Raw genomic sequence first — 24000 nt, forward strand, 5'->3', positions numbered from 1 at the left:
GGGAGAGGGTGAGAGGGTGACACAGGGAGAGGGTGAGAGGGTGACACAGGGAGAGGGAGGGTGACACAGGGAGAGGGAGGGTGACACAGGGAGAGGGAGGGTGACACAGGGAGAGGGAGGGTGACACAGGGAGAGGGAGGGTGACACGGAGAGGGTGACACAGGTAGAGGGTGACACAGGGAGACGGTGGGTGACACAGGGAGAGGGAGGGTGACACAGGGAGAGTGAAACAGGGAGAGGGAGGGTGACAGGGAGAGGGGGAGGGTGACACAGGGAGAGGGAGAGGGTGACAACAGGGAGAGGGTGACACATGGAGAGGGAGAGGGTGACACATGGAGAGGGAGAGAGTGACACAGGGAGAGGGAGAGAGAGGGAGAGGGTGACAGGGAGAGGGTGACACAGGGAGAGGGAGAGGGTGACACAGGGAGAGGGAGAGGGTGACACAGGGAGAGGAGGGTGACACAGGGAGAGGGAGGGTGACACAGGGAGAGGGAGAGGGTGACACAGGGAGAGGGAGAAAGAGGGTGACACAGGGAGAGGAAGAGAGAGGGTGACACAGGGAGAGGGTGACACAGGGAGAGGGAGAGAGGGAGAGGGTGACACAGGGAGAGGGAGAGAGGGAGAGGATGACACAGGGAGAGGGAGAGGGTGACACAGGGAGAGGGAGAGGGTGACACAGGGAGAGGGTGACACAGGAAGAGGGTGACACAGGAAGAGGGTGACACAGGGAGAGGGAGAGGGTGACACAGGGAGAGGGTGACACAGGGAGAGAGGGAGAGGGTGACACAGGGAGAGTCTGACACAGGGAGAGGGTGACACAGGGAGAGGGAGGGTGACACAGGGAGAGGGTGACACAGGGAGAGGGAGGGTGACACAGGGAGAGGGAGGGTGACACAGGGAGAGGGTGACAGGGAGAGGGTGACAGAGGGAGAGGGAGAGGGTGGGTGACAAAGGGAGAGGGAGGGTGACACAGGGAGGGGAGGGTGACACAGGGAGAGGGAGGGTGACACAGGGAGAGGGTGGCACAGGGAGAGGGAGAGGGTGGGTGACACAGGTAGAGGGACGGTGACACAGGGAGAGGGAGGGTGACAGGGAGAGGGGGAGGGTGACAGGGAGAGGGGGAGGGTGACACAGGGAGAGGGAGAGGGTGACACAGGGAGAGGGAGAGGGTGACACAGGGACAGGGAGAGGGTGACACAGGGAGAGGGAGAGGGTGACACAGGGAGAGGGAGAGGGTGACACAGGGAGAGGGAGAGAGAGGGTGACACAGGGAAAGGGAGAGAGAGGGTGACACAGGGAGAGGGAGAGGGTGACACAGGGAGAGGGAGAGGGTGACACAGGGAGAGGGAGAGAGGGTGACACAGGGAGAGGGAGAGGGTGACACAGGGAGAGGGTGACACAGGGAGAGGGTGACACAGGGAGAGGGAGAGGGTGACACATGCAGAGGGTGAGAGGGAGAGGGTGACACAGGGAGAGAGGGAGAGGGTGACACAGGGAGAGGGAGGGTGACACAGGGAGAGGGAGGGTGACACAGGGAGAGGGGGGGAGGAAAGGCAGGAGATCCGTGCAGGCAGCTCCCTGCACACAGATACACAAACACACAAACCCTGCACAAACACACACACACAGATACACACACACAGATACACACACACAGATACACACACACACATTGGAGAGCAGAGGCAGCGACAGATGTGAGTGACTGGGGGAAGGAGGGGGGGAGGAGGAAAGGCAGGATATCCGTCCAGGACAGGCAAATGTACAACTAACCCACTCCCCCCAGCACCCCCGCTACCTTCTCCTATCACCCGGGGCAGAAGGGGACGGGACACCACGCAGCAGACACAGGAGCAGGAAGGCAGAAACACACACAGTTACCATGTGCTCTGCACAAAGCGGAAGTCCCGCCCCCGGCTTCCTCTCTGCCTGCAGCCAATCCCCTGCGGCCCGGCCGGCATGAAGGAGGGATGGTGGGGAGGGATACTCGGAGGGATGGTGGGGAGGATACTCGCGGCGCCCCTCTAGGCAAGCCGCGGCGCACCAGGGCGCCGCGGCGCACAGATTGGGAACCACTGATTTAAATAATTCAGCTGCATTAAGGAGGAGGGAATATATCTCTTCAACTTTGATAATAGCCCTCCAACATTACAATAAGGAGGGATTACTTAGTGCTAATATATTACCCCATATACATTGTATTTGGTGATACAGGTCTGTGTGTCAAGCTTTTTAACTATATAGTTATCTAGCACATATCTCATCACACCCTGATTATAGCAGGCTTCTTTCTGACTGGGATATACGGTCATTTTTATTCTCATTTATGTACACCCCTTTATTTTAAGAGATATGCCATTAAAATTATTTTTAATCCTTATCACTTATCATTACTATTACTATTTACTTTAGAGTTATAGAGTGCTACCAGCTGAGTCCTTTTTCTTTTGTGTATTCCCATTTATAGTTAACAGCTTAAATTGATTAGTTCAATTGACATTCTCTTTTTAATTGCATTGCTTATAGTATTTTTAAAAAGTTACCTTAAACATCAATCACAATTGCTTATTCCCTAATTTATAATCAGTTTACTGGAAACCATAATGTTATATGAAAACACTGATCATACAGTATAAAAATGGTAGCAAAGAAGTGGTGATCCTCAGTGCCTACTTTATATGTGTGGATGCAAAATTCTGTTACATTACTGCTATATTAGGTTCACAAAAAAACCAAAATGTGTTTATTAATCAATTTAACTAATTTACAGGTCAATAATTGTCTGTGGTAGGCAACTGCTAAAAATGAATTGCCTGACTAGCAAAAGTTGAAAACTATGTTGCTGACATTTAATTTAATAATTTCTAGTAATTATATGTAGCCCTGGTAAGATGTTGGGCTATATATCTTTCTCCTACTGGTGTAAGTCCTGCTAAGGGCAGTCCGCCAGTAGTTATCATGGGTTTCCCCCGCTTCAAGCCCTGCCTTGATTGGTGGAGGTAGGCCCCCTGACTCTGTGTGGAAGGCATGAGACACAGGGGAGGGGCCTGCTGACATCATGAGGGGTGGGGCTGACTAAATTTAGTTGACTGCTCCTGCCAGAGGGAAGGAGTTGGTGTTGGAGTGCCTGACTGGATAATCAGGTTTAGAGTGATACCTGTGCTAGGAGGAGAAGCTAAGGCCCAGCCTGATTAGAGCTGATAGCATTATAGTGCGGTGGACCAATGCCCCTCACCCTGCTCAGGGGGTGAGGGGGGGAAGCTAGCCTTACCCAGAGGGTATACTCCTTGGGGTGGGTGTCAGGAGTATTGGAGCTCCATACAGCCCATCCTGCAGGGGTACAGCCTGGAGGAGAAGGAGAGGAGGACAAGGCCCTGTAGACTGTACCAAAGTGCTGCTGTGTATGCTGCTATTGCTGGCTGAAGAATAAAGAGACATTGCTGCTTTTACAAAAGACTTGTGTGTGTGAGACTGAAATCTCTAGCCCTGAAGCAAAGGGCTCTCTGGAAGGATTTCACCCTACATCCTAAGAGCTTACCAGAGATGGAGGCGCTGCACTGTTGCTGCTAAAGATGAAGGCATATACCCCAGAAGCCTGTCCCTGTTATCCCCTATACCATCGCGGGAGACTCAGGCCCTCCTGTTCCTCACAGGTACGCACTACCAAAAGACACGTAGCCAGCCCTCACTACACCCTAGGGGTCCAGTCTGCGACCATGGGGGGGGGGGGGAGAACATGGGTTACATTTGGAGGTGAGCTGCTGAGATCCAGAACAGGACAGGCTTTCAGCGAAGCAGAGCTGGAAGAGTAAAGTGAACCTTCCATGCAAGTGCTGGAGAGAGTAGGGCATATATGCATACCAGGGGTAGTCAGGGGAGCGTAGACTCTCACACAGAACGCCCTGGGTGCCCTAAGAGGGTGTTGTAAGATGGGTGTGGAGCTATAGCTGTCCTAGTCCCTTGAGGCAGATAGTGTGAGGCAACTGGGGGGGTTAGCCTGGTAACTTGTCCAGGGACCATGGCCCAGGGCCCGCACTATGAGTGGCCAAAAGTAGGAGACGCCCGTACTTAGGGAGATGCCCGGTACACTAGCCAGCACCCACATAAAACACACCACAGAGTACTTGCAGGAACCGTCAGCGAGTGCGGTGCACAGAGAAAGAGTTCTGCCTAGCCTGGGGTATGCCACATCATATCAGTGGGTAAAGCAATTCAGAGAGCATGGAGAGAGCATTCAGTGAACAGTGTGAGAGCAGTCAGTGTCTAGGAACGAGTTATGCACTAGACACTGAGAATAGTGAGATCATACATTTGGAGGGCTCATCAAAGATGGCGGCCGTCACTAGATGTGCTCCGTGGAGCAAGAAAGAGTTAAAAATGGCGACAGCAGCGCCATCCACGGCCCAGCAGCTAGTAGCCATCCCAAAATGGCAACTCCCGCCAATCCTGGATCACGCACGTGAAGCGTGCAAAGAGACTGTGAGAGAAATGTGGCGGGTGATGTGCAGGGGTTTGGCGCCAAACCCAGATCCCCTGCAAAAGGAGCGGAGCGGCGCGAAAGCCGAAAGCCCACCCAGATGTGCTGTGATTGACCGACAGACAAGGCCACGTCACGCTGAGAGAGAGTGCCCCTCCTCTTGTATCCACCAGAGGGAGGGGGCACTGCCAGAACCAATCAGAAGCGTCCTCCCCAGAGAAGGGAGGGACAGGAAGTAAGAGCGAGGAACTTCACTTCTGCCTGACTGTCGAAGAGCAAGGAGCTGAACCATTGAACTGTTCAACCCCTGCGTGCAATATGTCAGAACTAAGTATGACCACCTTCCAATTCCCCGGAGGCTTCCTGGTAGTGGAGCTCGATGGCTGAGAGTACCTCCGGTGCCTGTGCATACACTGCAAGACACCCGGACCGGCCCCAAGCACGAAGGCATGATGCCCTCAATGTGGCAAGTTCTACCTGTGGCCTACCGAGCCATGGCCTATGATCAAGACCCCTCGGGGTGGCTCTCCGGGAACCCTAACGGAGGTGGCGGACGAAGCAGCCGTAGTTCCCTACATCAGCGCTGAGGTGGGAACCAAGGCCCAGCAAACTACAGAGCCGAGAGATGTTCCGGCAGAGAAGAGCGCGACTGCAGTGGAGGTACCGGAGCGGGCCCGTTTTGTACCACTACCCACTGGCGGTGCCGCAAAAGACCCAGGTGACTCCCTAGCAGAGGATCCGAGCAAGTCATCTTCGGAGGAAGAAGATGGTGTTTCGTCGGTGGCGATGCGCCTACCGGTGAACCACCCCAGCTGTAAGAAAGATGGCAGTCCACTTACCGGAGAAAGGGAGCAGACAAGTCCAGACACCCACTGACGGCGAGCGCTGGTGCGGCCTGAGGCCCGTAGAAGTCCCACGGCCGTGGTGACTCCCATTGCGGCGGAGCCGGGATCCGAGACGGCTCCTGAGGAATCAGAGATCACCAGCCGGCAGCGGAGCAGTAAGGAGACACCCCCACCTCCTTACTCCCACCAGGCGAAGACGGAACCTGCAGAGGAAGAGAGAGAGAGGCTTGCAGCCTACCTGCCCATCCGCGGACCAGATGATCCACCACCGCCCCTTCCGGTCCTCAACGCACTTCTGGTTCGAGACCACGGAGCGGATGGAGATTCCGCGGGCGCCAGCGCTGACGTCACTTCCGGTTCCGGCTGGCACGGAGGCCCGGCGGCCATCATTGCGGCCAGAGGAGCAGCCATGGCAGCTGCACTTGCCACACTTGACTGCCACGGCGTTCACCGAGGAGTACGAAGCACGCCGGAGAGGGCAAGCAGGAAGGTGCCTATCGGTCGCGCCATTACCCGCTTGCTGGACATTGATACGGACATTGCCGATGCCCCAGTCCCAACCCCTAGCGCCATTGCCCCGGCCACTGCCCCTGCCCCGTCACAAGTCATGACACCGGGACCTAGCGGGGATAAATTAAGCAAGAACCCCAAATATTCCAAAGATTGGAGGGATTGGGAATTGAGTGACGAGGGATCAGATGGGGAAGTGCCATATGACAATGTAATTCGTGTGTCTAACCCTATATCATTTTCTCCTGTGTCTAGAGGGAGGGCCCGAGGGTCCAATAATACTGTGGAGGCAGGGCCTGGAAGCAAAGTGGTCCATAAAATGAACCCCACCATCTACACCAATACAACAAGAGGTAGACGCAGAGGCTCGCACTCTACTGAGGCGGTCACGTCCGGTGTGTCTTCACAAACAGAGTCAGAGACAGGTACTTCCAGGGCAGTATCAGAGTATGAGCACCATCACAAGTGGTGGGCACCCCTGTTCACAGGCTACCACAAGGGTATGGACCATACGAGGTTCCTGCTGATTAGAAACATCATAGTTGACAATTGGTGGGCGGTAGGTGCCTTTTCTCCCCAGGAGGTGGCGGATGAGTTAGAGCACAGATACCAGGAGATAGAGCAGAAGAACATCCTTCCTAAAGGGGCTGCCATATTGTACGATGATATTGCCCCAGCGGAACCTGAGTTTTGGGTACTGCCAAGCAGGGCAGGTAACCGGAAACTTACAAAATTGAGCTGAGCAGACAGGGCCATAGTGGCTAGGTATAGGCAATCGCACGGCTATGATTTCCCTTACGTGCCTGAGCCAATAATGAACGAAATAGAGGAGCACAGAGATAGCTGGCTCAGGGAGGCAGTGATGAAATACTTGCGAACGAGGTTCGGGAAGGCAGGCTACCACAATGAAGACAAGATAAGTGATGTAGTCCGGGCCTGGAGTGTGGGGAGATGTATTTACATGCACAGTGTGGTGTATCGACCAGAGTCTGGGTCGGTACAGCCATACTATATAACCGTAACAGATCATAATGGGCGGGAAGTACGGAAGCCTGACCCAAGACACTATTATTAGTTGGTTCTCCCCGTTGGGAGTAACCGTGTGCTATTGTTTTACGCCATCTGGTGGATGGTCTGATGAATAACCCTGACATGCAATGTGTTTATTTCCTAGGTTGTCACCTGCAGGATGGTGCTGATAAAGTTAGGTCCAAGTGGGAACCATTGGATTCCACCTGAGGGAGAGTGTAGCCCTGGTAAGATGTTGGGCTATATATCTTTCTCCTACTGGTGTAAGTCCTGCTAAGGGCAGGCCGCCAGTAGTTATCATGGGTTTCCCCCGCTTCAAGCCCTGCCTTGATTGGTGGAGGTAGGCCCCCTGACTCTGTGTGGAAGGCATGAGACACAGGGGAGGGGCCTGCTGACATCATGAGGGGTGGGGCTGACTAAATTTAGTTGACTGCTCCTGCCAGAGGGAAGGAGTTGGTGTTGGAGTGCCTGACTGGATAATCAGGTTTAGAGTGATACCTGTGCTAGGAGGAGAAGCTAAGGCCCAGCCTGATTAGAGCTGATAGCATTATAGTGCGGTGGACCAATGCCCCTCACCCTGCTCAGGGGGTGAGGGGGGGAAGCTAGCCTTACCCAGAGGGTATACTCCTTGGGGTGGGTGTCGGGAGTATTGGAGCTCCATACAGCCCATCCTGCAGGGGTACAGCCTGGAGGAGAAGGAGAGGAGGACAAGGCCCTGTAGACTGTACCAAAGTGCTGCTGTGTATGCTGCTATTGCTGGCGGAAGAATAAAGAGACATTGCTGCTTTTACAAAAGACTTGTGTGTGTGAGACTGAAATCTCTCGCCCTGAAGCAAAGGGCTCTCTGGAAGGATTTCACCCTACATCCTAAGGGCTTACCAGAGATGGAGGTGCTGCACCGTTGCTGCTAAAGATGAAGGCATATACCCCAGAAGCCTGTCCCTGTTATCCCCTATACCATCGCGGGAGACTCAGGCCCTCCTGTTCCTCACAGGTACGCACCACCAAAAGACACGTAGCCAGCCCTCACTACACCCTAGGGGTCCAGTCTGCGACCGGGGGGGGGGGGGGACATGGGTTACATATAAAATCAATTTAGGCATTCCAAAATGTGTTATTTATTTTTTCTTAGGATTCTTTAACAAATGCAAAAGAATTCCTGCAATGAAACAAACAACAAATGTTTATTACTCCATATTATTCATACTGTATATTACTTTATGTATATGCTTTCTGTTTCAATTCCTCATTTTCTCAAAAGCAGCACAAAGGGAACCCATGTATTATTCATTTAAGTATATTAAAGTTTAAAACATTTACCAGGTCATCAAATATATCCCTTTGGTGTACATGAATGGTGATCAATGTCTCATATTTAATGCGCTCCACTGAGCTCAGATCCTTGGTTGTCATATCAATGAGCGTGTTCAGAAGCTCTAAGAAAGACTGGTTTGTCTTTTGCATGATCTTTTTATCATACTTTGCATTAGTGAGCGCTTCTTCAGAATCCCTTGTCCAAATCATTTGAATTCCCAGCAGGCCAACCTTCACAAGAAAAAAAAATAGTGTTACTTGCAACAAAATCTTTTCTATGATGTATATTAGTGATCTTGTGAAGAAGGTCTTCCTGTGTGGACCGAAACGTCGGTTATATGTATGTGCCTTTCTACAATATATCTTTGTTGGATTTACTTTCGAGTGCTGTCTCTTGGTTGCCCTCGGGCATCGTGTTCCTATAAAACTTAGCATGGGAAATTCACCGGCTTATGATCATCAACTGCTTGTTTCACTTTATATATTAAATAGAAAATGTTTTTTTGTTTTTTTTAAATGTGCTGTAATTTTTTTTTTTAAATAAAAAAGTATGGCCAACCACGTTAGATTTAAACAAAAAAGTGGATTGCTTTGTGTGATAATACTGCTCAAAATAGCTTAGTTTTTTTTAACAAATTGGTTATATTTTCCAGACTTTGATATTAGAGTATCTTACAATACAAAACTTATTTTTCAGGCCAATACAATTTCTGGTCCAAAAAGTATAACCCAACAAACACAGTATTTTAATGAAAATGAAATGAAAATTCTATACATACTGCTGTATGTTCTATACATTCTATTGCCTTATATCTGCTTACATTGGCCTTTGTCTATGTATTGGCCTGTCCTGTTTTTATTTCATCCTGTGTGCTGTTTTGGACACTTGTGAGAGACTTTGTAAGACTGTTCAAACTTCCCTATTGAATCCACCACTGCTGTGTAGACTGTGACGTCATTACACAGCGTCCCGCGACGGAGCGGCATCGTGGCACGCTGAGGGCACCCCAGCAAGCTGCGTTTTAACCTCTGTGCAGAGGATACACCTGCCGAGGTACAGGAGCAGCTTCATATCGGCCAGGAAGCAGGAGCGATTTCACCGAGCCCCAGTACCAGCTGCTGAACCTGGCTGCATGAAGGGAAATCCCCTTGGGAGTGAAAGACTGACGTCCTGCCCCAGAATCAACTGAGCTGCATCAGCAGAGGGAAGCAAGCACCCGATTCTACAGTTAACAGCTGCCGAGTGGTAAACAGTGTGATACACACTACATGCCTTTTACCAACTTTTTTCATGTACGCAGATATATTACCCCCTTTTTAATTCTATAATATATTGTTGAATTTGCTTCACTATTTGGCGTTGTGCGCTGTTTTCTTTTGTTTCCACTCAATTGAAGAACATTGTGACGCTTTTATTTCTGGTTACTACAGTATGTGTGATAGCCATTCGTTATCTTCAAGTTTGAATGTTCCAAGCCAGGCGTTATCTTTGCACAAGTCTCAGTATTTACCAGTTGTCATTTAAAAACAAGAGGACTCTTGAATTTAAAACTATATTGTCTTCATTAATTTGCGCGTGTCTCTTATTTCCTCTGAGTACCATAATCCACCGAGAACTATTCTAAGACAAAGAGAGACTGCAAAGCAAACAGTACCTGAGCAGGGAAAGAGGAGAGAAATTCAATCAGTTGAAGTCCACTTTCTTGAATGCCAATTGCTGCCTGTCGAATCACAAGATGCAGGGATGACTGGGATTCTTTTAAGAGCGCATTGAGCCAAACTTCCACATTACCCTCTGCCATGACATGTTTTTCTAATTCAACAGTCTCGCCCTCTCGCGAAGATATTGACAAGATTCGATCATATACCTATTATTAAAATACAAAACAGTAAATGTATAAATATATATCATAGTATTACAATATTTTTACAGCACAAAAGCAATTTCCTCAATATGGATTAAGAGTCATATTCACAAAAAAATACATATTCCCATCCCATGTATGGCATGGATTTATTAAATAAAAGTGTTGACAAGCAATAAGCATATAACACAGTTTTCAGATTTTGTTAGGTTCACTGATCAGGAATATTGTACAATGCATGTGTAAACCCCCTTCTATGTGGTTACTAGGTGGCAGCAAGGGGTTACTAGCAGGATAATATAAGCTGGGCCCTACCCTCTTTTTTCATAGGGATATTGATGTCACAAGGGTGTATTTTGCATAGGAAGCAGGTTCTGGAAGGTTAGGTTCCTGGAGGACAAGACAGGAGCCTTGTGGATGTTACATAGGGATACGGTCCGTAAAGTAATAGAAGAGATCAGGTCCCCCTTATTTTTTTTGTTATAGATGGGATCCTCGCTGTTCGGGCACTGTCCTTAAGTAAATGGGCAACGGAGACATGCAGGTACCACATAGGGAGAAATAGACATGCCACAGTGGGATACACGCAGAGGACCCCCGGATGAGCAGATCTGTTCTACAGGCAGATCTATGAGTATTCTCCTCAATCAATAGGGAAGTAGCAGTTCCCGAATTGGGGTGGAATATAAACGGTACTCTCTCAGAACCAGCAAGGATCCCAGTAAGGGCCCATAAAAGATGGGGTACAATGTATGTTATTCCAAAGGGGAGCCTGGTCCAATACTTGATGTACAACCAAGTAAATACACCACTATGTAAGTGTTAAGAGTGGGCTCCCAGGGAAGCACCGTGTTCACGAGTAACCATGAGAATATAGAACCGGTACAAAGTTGTCATATGTGTGTGAAGTGTCCTGTGCCGTGCCGTGCCCGTGCGAAGAGTTTATTTTTTTGTGTGGACTTTGACAACGTTGTACGCTTCCCGACGAGGAAGACGTGAATGAGTCTAAGAAAAAAAAAAAGAAAAAAAGATTGTGGACTATATACGTGCAAAGCTTGCCCGATATACGAAAGCTATAATTGCATCAATCCCAGATAGGGGGATGCACTTTCAAAATGGCAGAGATCCACGACCACAGATGCCAGCCTTGCTGCATGATCAAGATGAGTGTGCACAGGATGATATATCAATGACTGTGAGTCAAGATGTAGTGCATCTATGGCTGAGAGTCCCAGTGACAGCAAAATTGTAGTGAGCCAAACTCCTTGCTACAAGAAAATAGGGACTGAGTTTACTGCCAAGTTAAGAGGGACCGAGTTTCCCGCCATGTCAAGAAAGACTGAGTTTTCCAACAAGGATGTAAGAGTACATGGAAGCAACTTTGTGCAGAGCCCGTTGCTGAGTGGCATGAAGTGTACGGCCAACTCCCCTCAGACTCACCAGCGACAGTCTGGAAATACAGGACAGCATGGGTGGGCCAAACCCTACTTCTGCTGGTTTGCTAGGGGAGGGACTGAGTATTATAGAGAGCAAGAAGCACGTGGATCAGGGAGAGAAAATATCACTCACTCACACTCTGTGTATGCCAGACTGGATTGCTTTGGTGCTGGAGTAGATTATGTATTCTGGGGACAGAAGCGATGCATGCGGCTCCATCCCTGAACTCCCTTTGCAGTTAGAAGTGCCTCCTCCCTACACCAGTAGTCCAGGATTGGCGGAAGGACAGCGAGAACCTATGAGTTCCACCCCTGAAGTGAGAAGCGATGCCGTTCCTATCCCTACAATGGCTGATTTGCATCTGGAGACACTTTCAGCGGGACAGCCGGTGGTCAACAACATCCTGGAGGTGATTGAGAATCCATCTGAGGTTCCTCATCTAGCCAAGTCTGAAGTTCCACCCGGTGTGGATTGCTCCATTTCCGTCAGAGCTTGTGTGGCCTCCAGCAAATTGAGAAGTGGAGTTTCTTCTCCCCCTCCTGCAGGGGATGCCCTATGGCTGCTTATTTGCCAGGTTGCAATACTTGCCCTGGCACCCCACATTCTGGAGCGACCTCCAAATAGTGGGTCTGAAATTCAGAATTTCTGCTGGATGGTGTCCAGAAGTTGGTCTGACCAGCATGGTCAGCAGGTCTGGCCAACAGGATAAGATGAACTCTGAGGAGGAGAATGAGGCCTATATATGGCCCACTGAATAACTAGATGACCGTTTATTTTTCAGTGACGATTGGTGCAATTGGACATGGCTATGGCTGAGCTCCCTAAAGAGGAGCCTTTAGTCTGGGCTCTACCCGGTGCCACGATAGGCTATATATTAATGCTGATGAGTTGGGCTGAACGTATGATCCGGGATATGGTCAAGGAGACATGGGGATATAAATGCCCCTATTTTCCCAGGGGATACTATGGATATAGTAGATATGATATGTTCAGGGTCACAGGTTACAATGTAAGGTTAAGGCCCATATGAGAAGGGGGCTAAATGGGTTCACTATGTGGAGGTACCTGATGGTAAGGGGGGTATGGTTAGGAAGCCCGATCTGGCCCATTATTGGTAGATTGGGTGTTATTATCCACCTGTATAATAGTGAGTGTCTGATCCTGTCTGGGTCAGGTGTCCCTATACCAATGTTCATATCCACCGTATTTACGTATGTTCTGACCCATTGCACCCGGGACAGGAGAGCTACAGTGCCTCGCTCCTGTTGCCCTTCTATATGCCCCTTTGAAATATGGGGTGCGGTAGTGTAAGGGAAGTAAGCAACTGCTGTACATTCAGTTTGTGTATGACGCAATTACCTGGATAAGGTTAAGTTGCAAGACTCTGAATATGTTTGTACAGCATGAGAATCTGTTGCATGCTATTACAGACTGTGTATATCCAAATGTATATATGTGTTATCTAGTAATGTTGACATGTGCTTATGTAATGTTGGGGACAACATTGGGTTTAGTTAGGGTAGAGTGTAAACCCCCTTCTGTGGGATTACTAGGTGGCAGTAAGGGGTTACTAGCAGGATAGTATATTCTGGGCCCTATCCTTTGTTACCATAGGGATACCGATGTCACAAGGGAGTATTTAGGATAGGAGGAATGTTCTGGAAGGTTAAGATCCTTGAGGACAAGAGGAAAGGAGCCTTGGTGAGTGTAGATAGGGATGATGACCATAAAGTAACAGAAGTATCAGGTCCCCCTTATTTATTTTGTTATAGATAGGGACAGAACCCTTATAGGGAGAATTCTAAGTACATTTCTAACAGAGAGACGCAGGTACCAGATAGTGAGAAACAGACACATCACAGTCGGATCCAATTCCTGAAGTACAACCAAGAAAATACACCTTCCTGATTATTAGTTCAAGTACATTGACTTTTGTTTTCCAAGGAAACTATGGACTATACTTACCAAGTGGTACAGTACTAAACTGTAAGGTGTTTTATGGCTCAGCAATTTTCAGTAAATATAGAGTTTAGCAAAAATTAGAGATAGGCAAACTGATCAGGAGTGAGTTTGCAATTTTTTTGGGGGTGGGGAATTTGCAGGGGTTTAAAATTAACAAAAGAAAGGGGCAAAATTTTGCCTTTTTTACATTTCACAATTTATTACTAACATTTTAACATTGTGTTGATTTAAAGCGAAGTTGCTAGAAGTTTGGAAGAAACCTTCAAGAAAAAGAGTTTAAATGCCCAAAAGTAGTCGATAAAATAAAAACATACAATATTATATAATAGAAATTACATACCTTCTCATGAAACTTTACTGTTTTTATGTTGTCAAAGACATTAAGGAGATGAGCCTGGATCGTGTGGGAATCAGATGCCTGACCTAAAATCTCCAAAAGAGCTGGATCTGAGACAAAGAAGAAACGAGGGAAGAGCAAACGTTTTTTCTCCAAATACCTGCAATAGAAAAAAGAGATAAGCTACAGTACAAAACGACAACTAAAAGACAGGAGACATTTTGCTCAGAATCTGATTTTACAGAATCACTGTTTGCACAATCTAAAAGGTATAAACTTATATACAGTTATTATGTGAATAAAAAACAATGCATGCTGTAAATCCTAATATTCAGGGCTAGGGAAATCATGATATATCGAATGAGCTAAAACTCAGTAAAATAAAGGAGGAACATTTTTAAAACGACATGTATACATATTTTTCAATAATTTTCTCTTTCACCCTGTGCCATCTGGTCATGTTAAAGATTGTGGATCAGTGCAAATGGCAGTGAAGGGGGTTACACTAAATGTAATAATAATTTATGCTTGTGTTATTTTATTTACTTGTATTTGTTTGCCATGGAAGCCTGGTAGTAATGCACATCTGTAGAGCCACCATGGTGTTCCCTTTTTGGTTAGCAAGTAAATGTTATGTTTGTTATTGTTTTGATGGTTTACAGATGTAGGCAGACAATTCTCCGCTGCTGGGTAAAGCTGTAGAATCCTGACCATAGCATCCCCACGGCAGAAGGAAACATATCATAGGATTTGAATTCCACCGCAAGCTGCCGCACCTTTTACAGAACCCACCGATGCAGCGCTTGGCTTTTCTTCCCATGAATCCAGGGACAGTAAATCGTGCTACTTCTGTAATTAGTTCAGATAGTGATGTGGAAACATGCCCCACAGTACCATAAATCTCAGGGTTTATTTACCAAGAAGTTCCACAAATACCAAATAATTGAAGAAAATGTATACAGTTTTGATGCTATTTGCCTAACACAATTCACTAATGAGATTCCTTCTTTTTAACACTTGTGTTCTCTGACCTCTGCAGTGTGGGCTTTCTAATTTTAGACATAGCAAAGTTCAATGTTACTTCTAGCTACAAAATTGTGGGGTGTATAGTGACATTCTGTGCCAGTTCTGCCATTGGATTTTGAACAGCCATGAAAAGTTTGTGAGTTATAACATATGTTGTGTTATCTGGGGTAGCAAGGTCACGCACAACATACAGTATACATCTGTATACTGTATCTAAACTATTAAATATATGCAGCTTTGGAGATCTATCCTTGTGAAGTAAGCAGAGACACAACAACATGTTTATTCATAAAAACTATATTAATAAAATCAATACAAGAAAAGTACAAATGATGTCTATGAAAAAGAATAGGCAGATATAATGAGGGAGGGGTTGTTTCATATTTTGGTGCTTTGTAGGATTATAGGATAGCATTACAGAATCAGAGAAAACTGCACCTGCATTGTTTCAATTTGACAGTGTGCCTTTCAACCTGTAGTTCATATCTGCTAAGTATTTTTGAAAGCCTTTGCATAGCACTTGAAACACTGAATGACGTAAAATGCAATACTTTACAGCATGTTAATGTACTAACAATGCAGTTCCCAAATCCTGGTCTTACCCAGTGAGTGATTTCTGGCAGATTTCAAGCTGCTCCAGTAAGTGAGGCAGAAGCTGGCCCATTGTCTCATCTCCAACACAGCATTGCACAACGTTTGGCATCTCATGTGCTCTGGTCATAATCTTGACCCAGGACTTGTCAATGTTTGAGAAACGCTTTGCTTCCTGTAGAAAGGAAAGCACATAAACATCTCAACTGTGTAACTATCGATTCAGGTGACATATATGCATTTTTGTCAACTATACTGTACATTTTGAAGGTAATTTATCCCAAAAAAGGAGGAGAGCATTACCGTGAAAAAGTATGACAGGATATTAGTTTTTGGGATTAAAATAAAATCAAATGAGGCACATGTGCATCGCGAACTAAGATGGTGGCTTAGGACATGAACTCCTCAATATCTCTGGTATTAATATAAGCCCACAGCGACAGAACCAATTTCTGCGAAAACACTGGAAGAAAAGCCAGACACCACCATGCCTCCAAAGTTAGATAAAACAAAAAAGAATCCAGGGGAACTTCTGGAGTTGTTTAAAAATCAGGAGCTGTCCAGACAGGCCTAAGCCATGGACCCGCAATCCTATACCCCGTCGGAGTCAAAGGCAGAGCTGAGCACCCTACTGTAAGGAATCCACTACTGGCTTTGACTATAGCCTTGCAGAATCATGCAGTTGCAAGCTTCCCCTGGCAATCAAAGGCACATGTGCTGCCTCTCATTGCAGCTTCTGCCCTGTGCTACATCATTGGAGGAATACTCACACACCCTCCTCTTGTGATTGGATCTCCGCCCTATATATTCTAGGCGTTGGCACTGAACCAGCGCCGAGCATAACCATTCCTACCTCTATGTTACTGTCTCTGCCACAAACCACCCCAGGCCTCTCTCCCAGCGTTCTTACCTTCCATGTTCCTGAGTATGCAGAGGCCTGTTCCTGGACGTCCGTGCTGAAGCGTTGTTGCCAGCACTGGTACCTGCTGCATTCCCTCCTAGCAGTGGCTACCCTTCCTTTCCTGCGGCCTGCTGCTATCTCCTTGCAGTGGCCTGCCCTGGACGTCTGTGCTGAAGCGTTGTTGCCAGCACTGGTACCTGCTGCATTCCCTCCTAGCAGTGGCTACCCTTTCTGTTCCTGCGGCCTGCTGCTATCCCCCTGCAGTGGCCTGTCCTGAACGTCTGTGCTGAAGCGTTGTTGCCAGCACTGGTACCTGCTGCATTCCCTCCTAGCAGTGGCTATCCTTCCTTTCCTGCGACCTGCTGCTATCCTCTTGCAGTGGCCTGCCTTGGACTTCTGCGCTGAAGCGTTGGTTCTTCCCGACGCTGCCCTGCGGTAAACTTCGGCCAGCCTGCTGTCTCCTCCTGCTGAGATCGGCGTCATGGGCCGAGGCCGCTCCTCGCGCAGAAGCCACCCCCGCGCTCACGCTCCTAAGCTGAAGCGGGGAACTCCTGACTTCCTGTTGCCGAACTCTTGCTTCATTAACGACGATGCTGCCTTCTCCAATCCTGACCCTGCGATGTACGACTATGAACTGCGCACTCCGGATCAGTCTGCGTGGACTAAGGTCGGTGATTATATAACCCCACCTCAGCCCCGCGGTCCGGTCCCGGTTTGTGGCGAGCATCGGCGTAACACCTACCTTCAACAAAAAAAGACATTCTCTATCTATACTGTAGCATTAACAGCTTGCTGCAGAGTGACGTATCTGACCTGAAAGCAGACATTACCTCTCTGGTAATTTTCTCTCGAAAACAAATGGACGCCACAGTTAGAAACCAAACCCACATGGAAGATGATCTAAAGGAGATGTGATCCCACTTTGGTGATGTTCTAGACAGATAAGAGGAGGCCGAAAATAAAGATTGCCACAATAATCTTAGGATAAGGGGCATTCCTGAGTCGGAGAGAAACATGGAAGACTTTAAGGGCAGGTAGCTCACTGTGGCCTTGCCGGAGCAAACAGAAGAATCTCTGCTCTTGGATAAATGCCATAAACCCCAGCCGGTGGACGAGTCACACAATGTCATAATTAGGTTCCACAACTACAAAACAAAAGAGGCATTTAACACGGGAGCATTGGTAAAAGGCAACCTAAGATTTGAAAATATCCCCTTACAGGTTTACGTGGATCAATTTCCCCCCACCTTATCATGCAGGATGAATTTAAAGGAAGAAAACATAAAGTTAAGGGACAGTAATATTAGATACAGATGGGCCTTCCCATTTAAGCTGCTGATCGTGTGGGAGGGAAGAGCCTTGACAATGAAACCCAGAAGAAGGGATCAAAATCACAAAAAGCCTCTCTAGAGTCCAGTAGTTAGCACTAATCAGGCCCAGTAGTTATAGGTTGCTGATAAGTACATGGGGTAAGGAACAAACTAATTCATAAATCAGATTAAGTCTCCCTCTAAGCAGGTAAATATAATATATACACAGCTAGGGCTGATAATGGTCAGTTAACAGAACCCCTGATTACATCCCCCTCTCTTATTTGCACATATTATGCTGGTAACCTGAATGGTAGCTATGATAGAGTGAAAACATAGCAGACATAACAATTCACAGTACATTGTCAGGACAGGATAGTATCTTCAGTCCTAATAAGGGTGCTACTTAGCTCTTGTGTGCACTCAACAGCCGCTACACCATCGTTGGTAGAGGGGAACGGCAGCATAATACCAGGGGAGGTATGCCTCAGGGCGTCTCCGTTAGCACACTTTGTGCTTGCCCTTTGCAGAGCTCACACACTATTTAGCTACACATCTCACTACTATATGTACATGGTGGTTGAGTTTTTTCTTTTTTTGATTATAATCTTTGTTGCGTTGTTATTGTTTTCACCATGTTTTGTTTTTTTATTATACACACCACTTAAGTGGACTAGGGACATCACCCAGATATACACCATCTGTCCAGTCGGTGTAAGATAATTACCCTCCAGACTTAGCTTCAATGACCTATATCATTTTAGGTTCATTGAATTATTGACAAAAGGATTTCCATATGGTTTATGGACCCTCTAATCTGGTATTATAGGAAAGGGTACTATCTGAGCGACACAGTTCCACATTTAGGTGTTGTTATACCCATATCTCCTCAAGAGTGAGGACGATTCTGCTGGTTTGCCTTTTAGGGGCTGGCCTTGGATTATATACACCATGCCCCTCTGTACAATTCTTTTTTAACCTTCTCTTGTGATTAAAAGGTTTTTAACACACTCATTACTATCAATACTGGCTTATCCGAGTGCATTCAAGGAGGAACTTTTTCTCTTTTCCGCTTTAGTTATACCTTTCCTCTTTTGCACCGGTATTTGGCTCGACACTTTATTACTTATACACTTCTTACCTGCTGATGCGGGAGCATCCCTTACCCCTCCCTTCCCCCCCTCCCCATTCTTGGATTATCTACCCAGAAGAAGGCCCAGCCTTTCTGGAGAAGCTGGGAGTGGCAGCCCTGCCCATCTGCGGAAGACCTGGGACGGACAGGACCCCGGCATTGGAGACCCTGTGGACAAAGGCATGACCACTGAGAAACTCGCAGCCCCACGCTACAACTGCTCCAAATATATCATCCATCGACGGAAGGCAAGAGCAAGCACCGGAATGAAATTTAAAGCCTTGAGCTCATTGTTTAATCATTTGACCACATTCCATTGGCTATATGGACCCACCAGGACCACAGAGGGAAAAGAGGTAGTATGTTTCTGTTTTGTCGTAAACCCTGCTCTGATTTGGATGCGTCTGCCCCCCGTCAGCCAACCCTTGGGCAGGCCACCTTGGCGGGCTGTCTGGGAGGGAGTGTGCAGAGGTTGACATGAGGGCTTCTCCATTGTCCTAGCAGGAGTGGAGCCGCTGCTTTGCCCCCTACCTTGGATCAGAACTGTTGGAACAATCTAGCTGTGCAGGTGGATGTTTACATTAGTATTTATATTTTAAATACATTTTTATTAGAACTAATGGAGATGATAGGCAATTTTTAGCCTCCCTCTAAATTTAATGTTTTTACCCATTGGTTTCCCTTTGTAATCTGGCACCTTTACCCATGTGTGTTTTTAACATTTGTCTCTTTTTGCCTTTTTGTGATTTATTTTCATTAATACATTATGGTTTAGGTATTTTATTATTATAGTATAATAGGATTTTATTATTATGTGTATTAAAATTGTTTTTTGCTAATCATTGTACGAAATGAATGAGATTCAATTAGGGGCTAGTAGGACAACACTCCCGGCGCCTTTTCTAATTGGACAATCTGTGATTAGTATGCCTATAAGTACTAGTTAAGGGCAAAGTAGAATTATCCACAACCCCCGAGGAAGCCGAATTGGATAGTAGGTGAAACGCATAGGGTTTTTGACCCTCTGAAGACTCCGTAGCTGGTAAGGAAGAGACCAGTCCCTCGTGAGCCACCGCATCTGCTGCGCGCGTAGATGCGGAAGTTCCGACGGCCACCAGCAAACAACATGGATCGGAGGATCCAGGCGGGCAACGGGGCTTACATCGTGACTTTTCCTGTTCCAGACGATTTCGGGAGTTCCAGGGTGGCGAGAGTGTGCCCTTAAAGCACTCACTGCGATTTGATAATTGGGAGAATGTGAGTATGTCTTTTCCCCAATTGATTTAATTTGCTTGTGCATTAAACTGTATTACACTATGTACTCCTTATGTATTTTCTAAGAGAGAGTCACGCGTGACCAGATTTTTCTCCTGCAGATGCATATGTGAGTTATTTGTTCACTATATCACCACCACACCACTTTCACTGGGTATTTTTTGGTTTTAGTTTTAGTGTGGTTAGCACTCTATTACTCTTCATTTTCTTTTTATCATTATGTGCGGGCAGATGGCCAGGAGTTCCAGAAGCTTAATCCCAACCCATGGGCGAATGGGTTTGAGCCCTAGTCATCTGCCGATCTCTCTGCTGAGCTCCCTCTAACCTGGACACAGGAATGTAATTTCAAAGATTCCCTATAATCATTTCTATGACTGAAGAGAAATAGTACCATTCAAAATAATTTTGACCTCCAAACTCAGTTCTGAGGGATAGGTTTATTCAAAAACATTATAAAGACACTTTGGTTGATTCAGCAATTGAAAAAGTGAGAAAAGTAAAAGTGCTCCTCTTACAATATAAAAGTAAAAAGTCCAATGAGTTAAGGATTGGCAGTGTTGGAACTAGTGTTAAGAAGGCTGTTTCCTCCAAAATAATTCCAGCTTTCATCACACAGTTCAATAGGGCACATGGCTCAATTAAAAAGATTTTGAGCAAACATTGGAGGATATTGAAATTAGATCCTATTTTGGAACCACTAATTAAATCAAGACCAGAGGTAGTCTTAAGGAAGGCCCAAAATTTAAAGGGATTATTGGCCCAGAGTCAGGTTAAAAATAAAAAGAATGCACCCAGTGACATTAGAACACGCTTGGAAACTATAAATGCGGGAAATGCAAGGCTTGCCTTCATATGAAAACAGATAAAAAGGTTGTTTCATCAGTGTTACGCCGGTGCTGCCCGCAGACCAGACTCGTCCCCTGAGCTGAAGGGGGAAGTGGTAATACACGTACCCGCAGCAAAGGGAGTGTGTCCGGAGTGTGGTATAAAGTGTTGCCAGGCCAGGTGTAGTAAGGTAGACAATACTTGCCAGTACCGGTTGTAGAGATAGAGTGATGAATGCCTTGCCGAGGTCAGGGAGTGGAGAGTGGAGATAGGTCGTAGTCCAAGCCGTGTTCAAGGGGTTACCAGAGTGAGCGTTGTCCAAGGAGTGCCGAGATTGAGATCCAAAGGGGGTAGTCGTACAAGCCGCGTCAGAACCTGTGAAAACTCTGAGAGAATCCAGAAGTACTTCCATACAGAGACTATGTCGAGCAGAGAGGAGCTAGATAAAGCAGGAATGTCCAATTAGGAACGGAGGCGGTCCAATTAGGAACTGTAGGAGCTACAGGGAGACACTGCAGATTGGTGCAGGCATAACAGGCCAGGTGAGTCTTGTTGGTAACCTGAGTATGCTCGTGCAGTGTGCAGGGGCGGAGCCTGAGGTCCGGGGGACGGGAAGAAGAGTGTGCAGACTGAGCGTGCTCCGTAACTCGTGTACGCGCGTGAACCGAGCCAGTGGATGGTGCAGGTGTGCGTGCAGGAGGGCGTGGGCGCGCGCGGCGCTGTACAGAGGAATCGCCGAGGGGAGTGATCCCGCGACGGCGGCAGGGGCGGGGAGCCGTGGAGGCCGGTAAGGCAGGATTGTTTTGTGTATCCAGGGGCTCCCTGCGGGGAGGGAGTGCTCTGTGTGAGGAGCGTGGAGAACGCCGATTCCTGACAATCGGTTACACAAAAGAACTATCCAGTTCATAGCTTTATTAATTGTTTGACAACCCATGTTGTATACTTACTGCAATGTAAGTGCAACTTACAATATATTAGGAAAACTAAAAGGATATTAAAATGAAGGATTTGGGAACATCTGAGGAGTATTAAAAACATTCCTAAATTGGTGGAGAAATGTTTGCCACTAACACCATTATTAAAACATTTTCAGGATGTTCATAAATGTGATCCCAGAGATTTATGGGAATAGAGTGCATTCCCAGATCAGAGAGACAAGGGGATAGAGATCTGTTCTTATTGAGAAAAGAACAGTTCTGGATATACACAATTAAATGAAGGGTTCCTCTTTACCCCATTTTTTTAACTATTTCGGGGGTGTTTCTGTAAACTTTACCTGACATATGCCATAATTAAGGATTACATGCTTTTTATTCAACATACTATTAAAATTGCATATGCTGACATCTTTGTTACTGACACTCATCATGACATTCTGAGTTACAAATCTTCTATATCTTTTGGGATGGAAGATACATCCAGTACTAACTACACTACTGTATATCACTTCTGAAATTCCAAAAATAATCATTTAAATTGAAATATTCTTCTGTTTTCTTCACCTGGCTGTTTAGACCTCAAATTATTAAAACAATAAGTAATGAGTCTGGATACATCTAAAAAATCTATGGTAATTTTAACCATTTGACCACAGTAATTTTAAACCGCTTTTAAATCAAGCGGATTTGATGCAGACAGTAACTGTATTCTGTGGTGTTCCAATCACACCAATCAGGGTTAAGCTTCCCTAGGTAGTCATAGTAACGAGAATTGACGAATACATTTAGTATCCTGACAAACATAATAAACAAAACTACATTCGTTTGGAATGTATTATTATTATGCATTGGCTGTGTCCGTTTGTTTCTGAGCAGCCTCATTGGCTGCGAATGGTATTATAATGTGCATTGGCAACCTCTAACGTGAATCCTGACGAAGCACGTGGTGCGAAATGCGTAGAGGTCACGGGAGGTTGCTCTGCGCATGTGCACTTTGGCTGGAAGGGATCAGGAAGTGCGAGCGGAGGAGAGACCTGGTGGAAATGACTATAACTAACCTAGAGGCTAGGTTTCCTAAAGCAAATTGGAAACTAAACAAATCTATGATAAAGGTATCTGAAGTGTTGAAGAATTATAATAAGATCTGGATTCCTTTACTCAAATTAATCTAGGAAGTGTGTCTTCTATAGAGGGCAAATCCACCAAAATCTGTTTCCCGGTTTTTCTCACATTTTACCAGCAAAATCCATTTTGCGGTATAAAATCCATGGACGGATTTGGTCGGTTTTAATCCGTGTGGATTCATCAATTCAGGTGCAAATATTTTTTCAGTGTCCAATTTGCTATATTTTGTACACTAACCTCTTCTGCGGAACCATATCAAATGCCTTTGAAAAATCTAAGTAGACAACATCAACTGCATTACCCTGGTCTAAATTTGTACTTACCTCCTCAAAGAAACTAATAAGATTAGATTGGCATGACCTATCCTTCATAAATCAAATCAATGCAGACTATTACTAATAATTTTGTTTTCCCTTAGGTATGCCTTAATGATTTACTATACTAAACCTTCAAGTAGCTTCCCCACTTTTGATGTCAAGTTTACAGGTCTGTAATTCCCTGGTTGTAATATAGCTCCTTTTTTAAATATAGGCACCACATCTGCTTTACGCCAATTTTGTGGTACTGAGCCTGTGAAAATGGAGTCCTTGAATATTAAATGTAATGGTTTGGCCATTACTGAACCTAAATCCTTAAGAACTCTTGGATGTACAGTATGCCATCGAAGGCCAGGTGCCTTATTTTCTTTAATTTTATCAAGCCACCTATGAACTTCTGGGGCACTACTATTGCATTTGATACTTTCCTAGTAAATACACAGGCAAAGAATTTGTTTAATACTTCTGCTTTTTCCTTATCACCAATAATCAGTCTACCCATTTCACAATGAAAGGGTCCTATATTTCCTTTTCTACTTTTTTTGTTATTAATGTACTTAAATAACGTTTTAGGGTTGATCTTACTTTCTATTGCAATCCTTTTGTCATTATCCATTTTTTTTTGCCAATTTGTCATGTAATTGTCTTTAAGCACCCACCAAAACCTTTTTCCTTTTGTTGTAATGCTAATCCCATTGCCCCACTCTGTCTGGATAATTAAAATCACCCATTATGCAATCATGACCTCGTTTTGATGCCTTCTCCATTTGGAAAAATATTTTAG

The 24000-nt window shown here is 46.2% G+C and overlaps 1 protein-coding gene across 4 annotated transcripts in view; it reads right to left on the bottom strand.

The window, feature by feature from the left end:
* The window catches only part of DNAH5 (dynein axonemal heavy chain 5), a 463741-nt gene that overhangs the window by 140036 nt on the left and 299705 nt on the right, over nt 1–24000 (bottom strand). For all 4 annotated transcript variants that reach the window (XM_075586253.1, XM_075586252.1, XM_075586255.1 and 1 more), the window contains 4 exons: nt 15405–15568; nt 13780–13936; nt 9831–10043; nt 8182–8406 (listed from right to left, as the gene is read on the bottom strand). In XM_075586253.1, the coding sequence (XP_075442368.1) occupies nt 8182–8406; nt 9831–10043; nt 13780–13936; nt 15405–15568 (759 nt within the window). The remainder of the gene's footprint in view (nt 1–8181; nt 8407–9830; nt 10044–13779; nt 13937–15404; nt 15569–24000) is intronic.

The sequence above is a fragment of the Ascaphus truei genome, chromosome 2 (genome assembly GCF_040206685.1).
Source record: "Ascaphus truei isolate aAscTru1 chromosome 2, aAscTru1.hap1, whole genome shotgun sequence".
Lineage (NCBI taxonomy): Eukaryota > Metazoa > Chordata > Amphibia > Anura > Ascaphidae > Ascaphus > Ascaphus truei.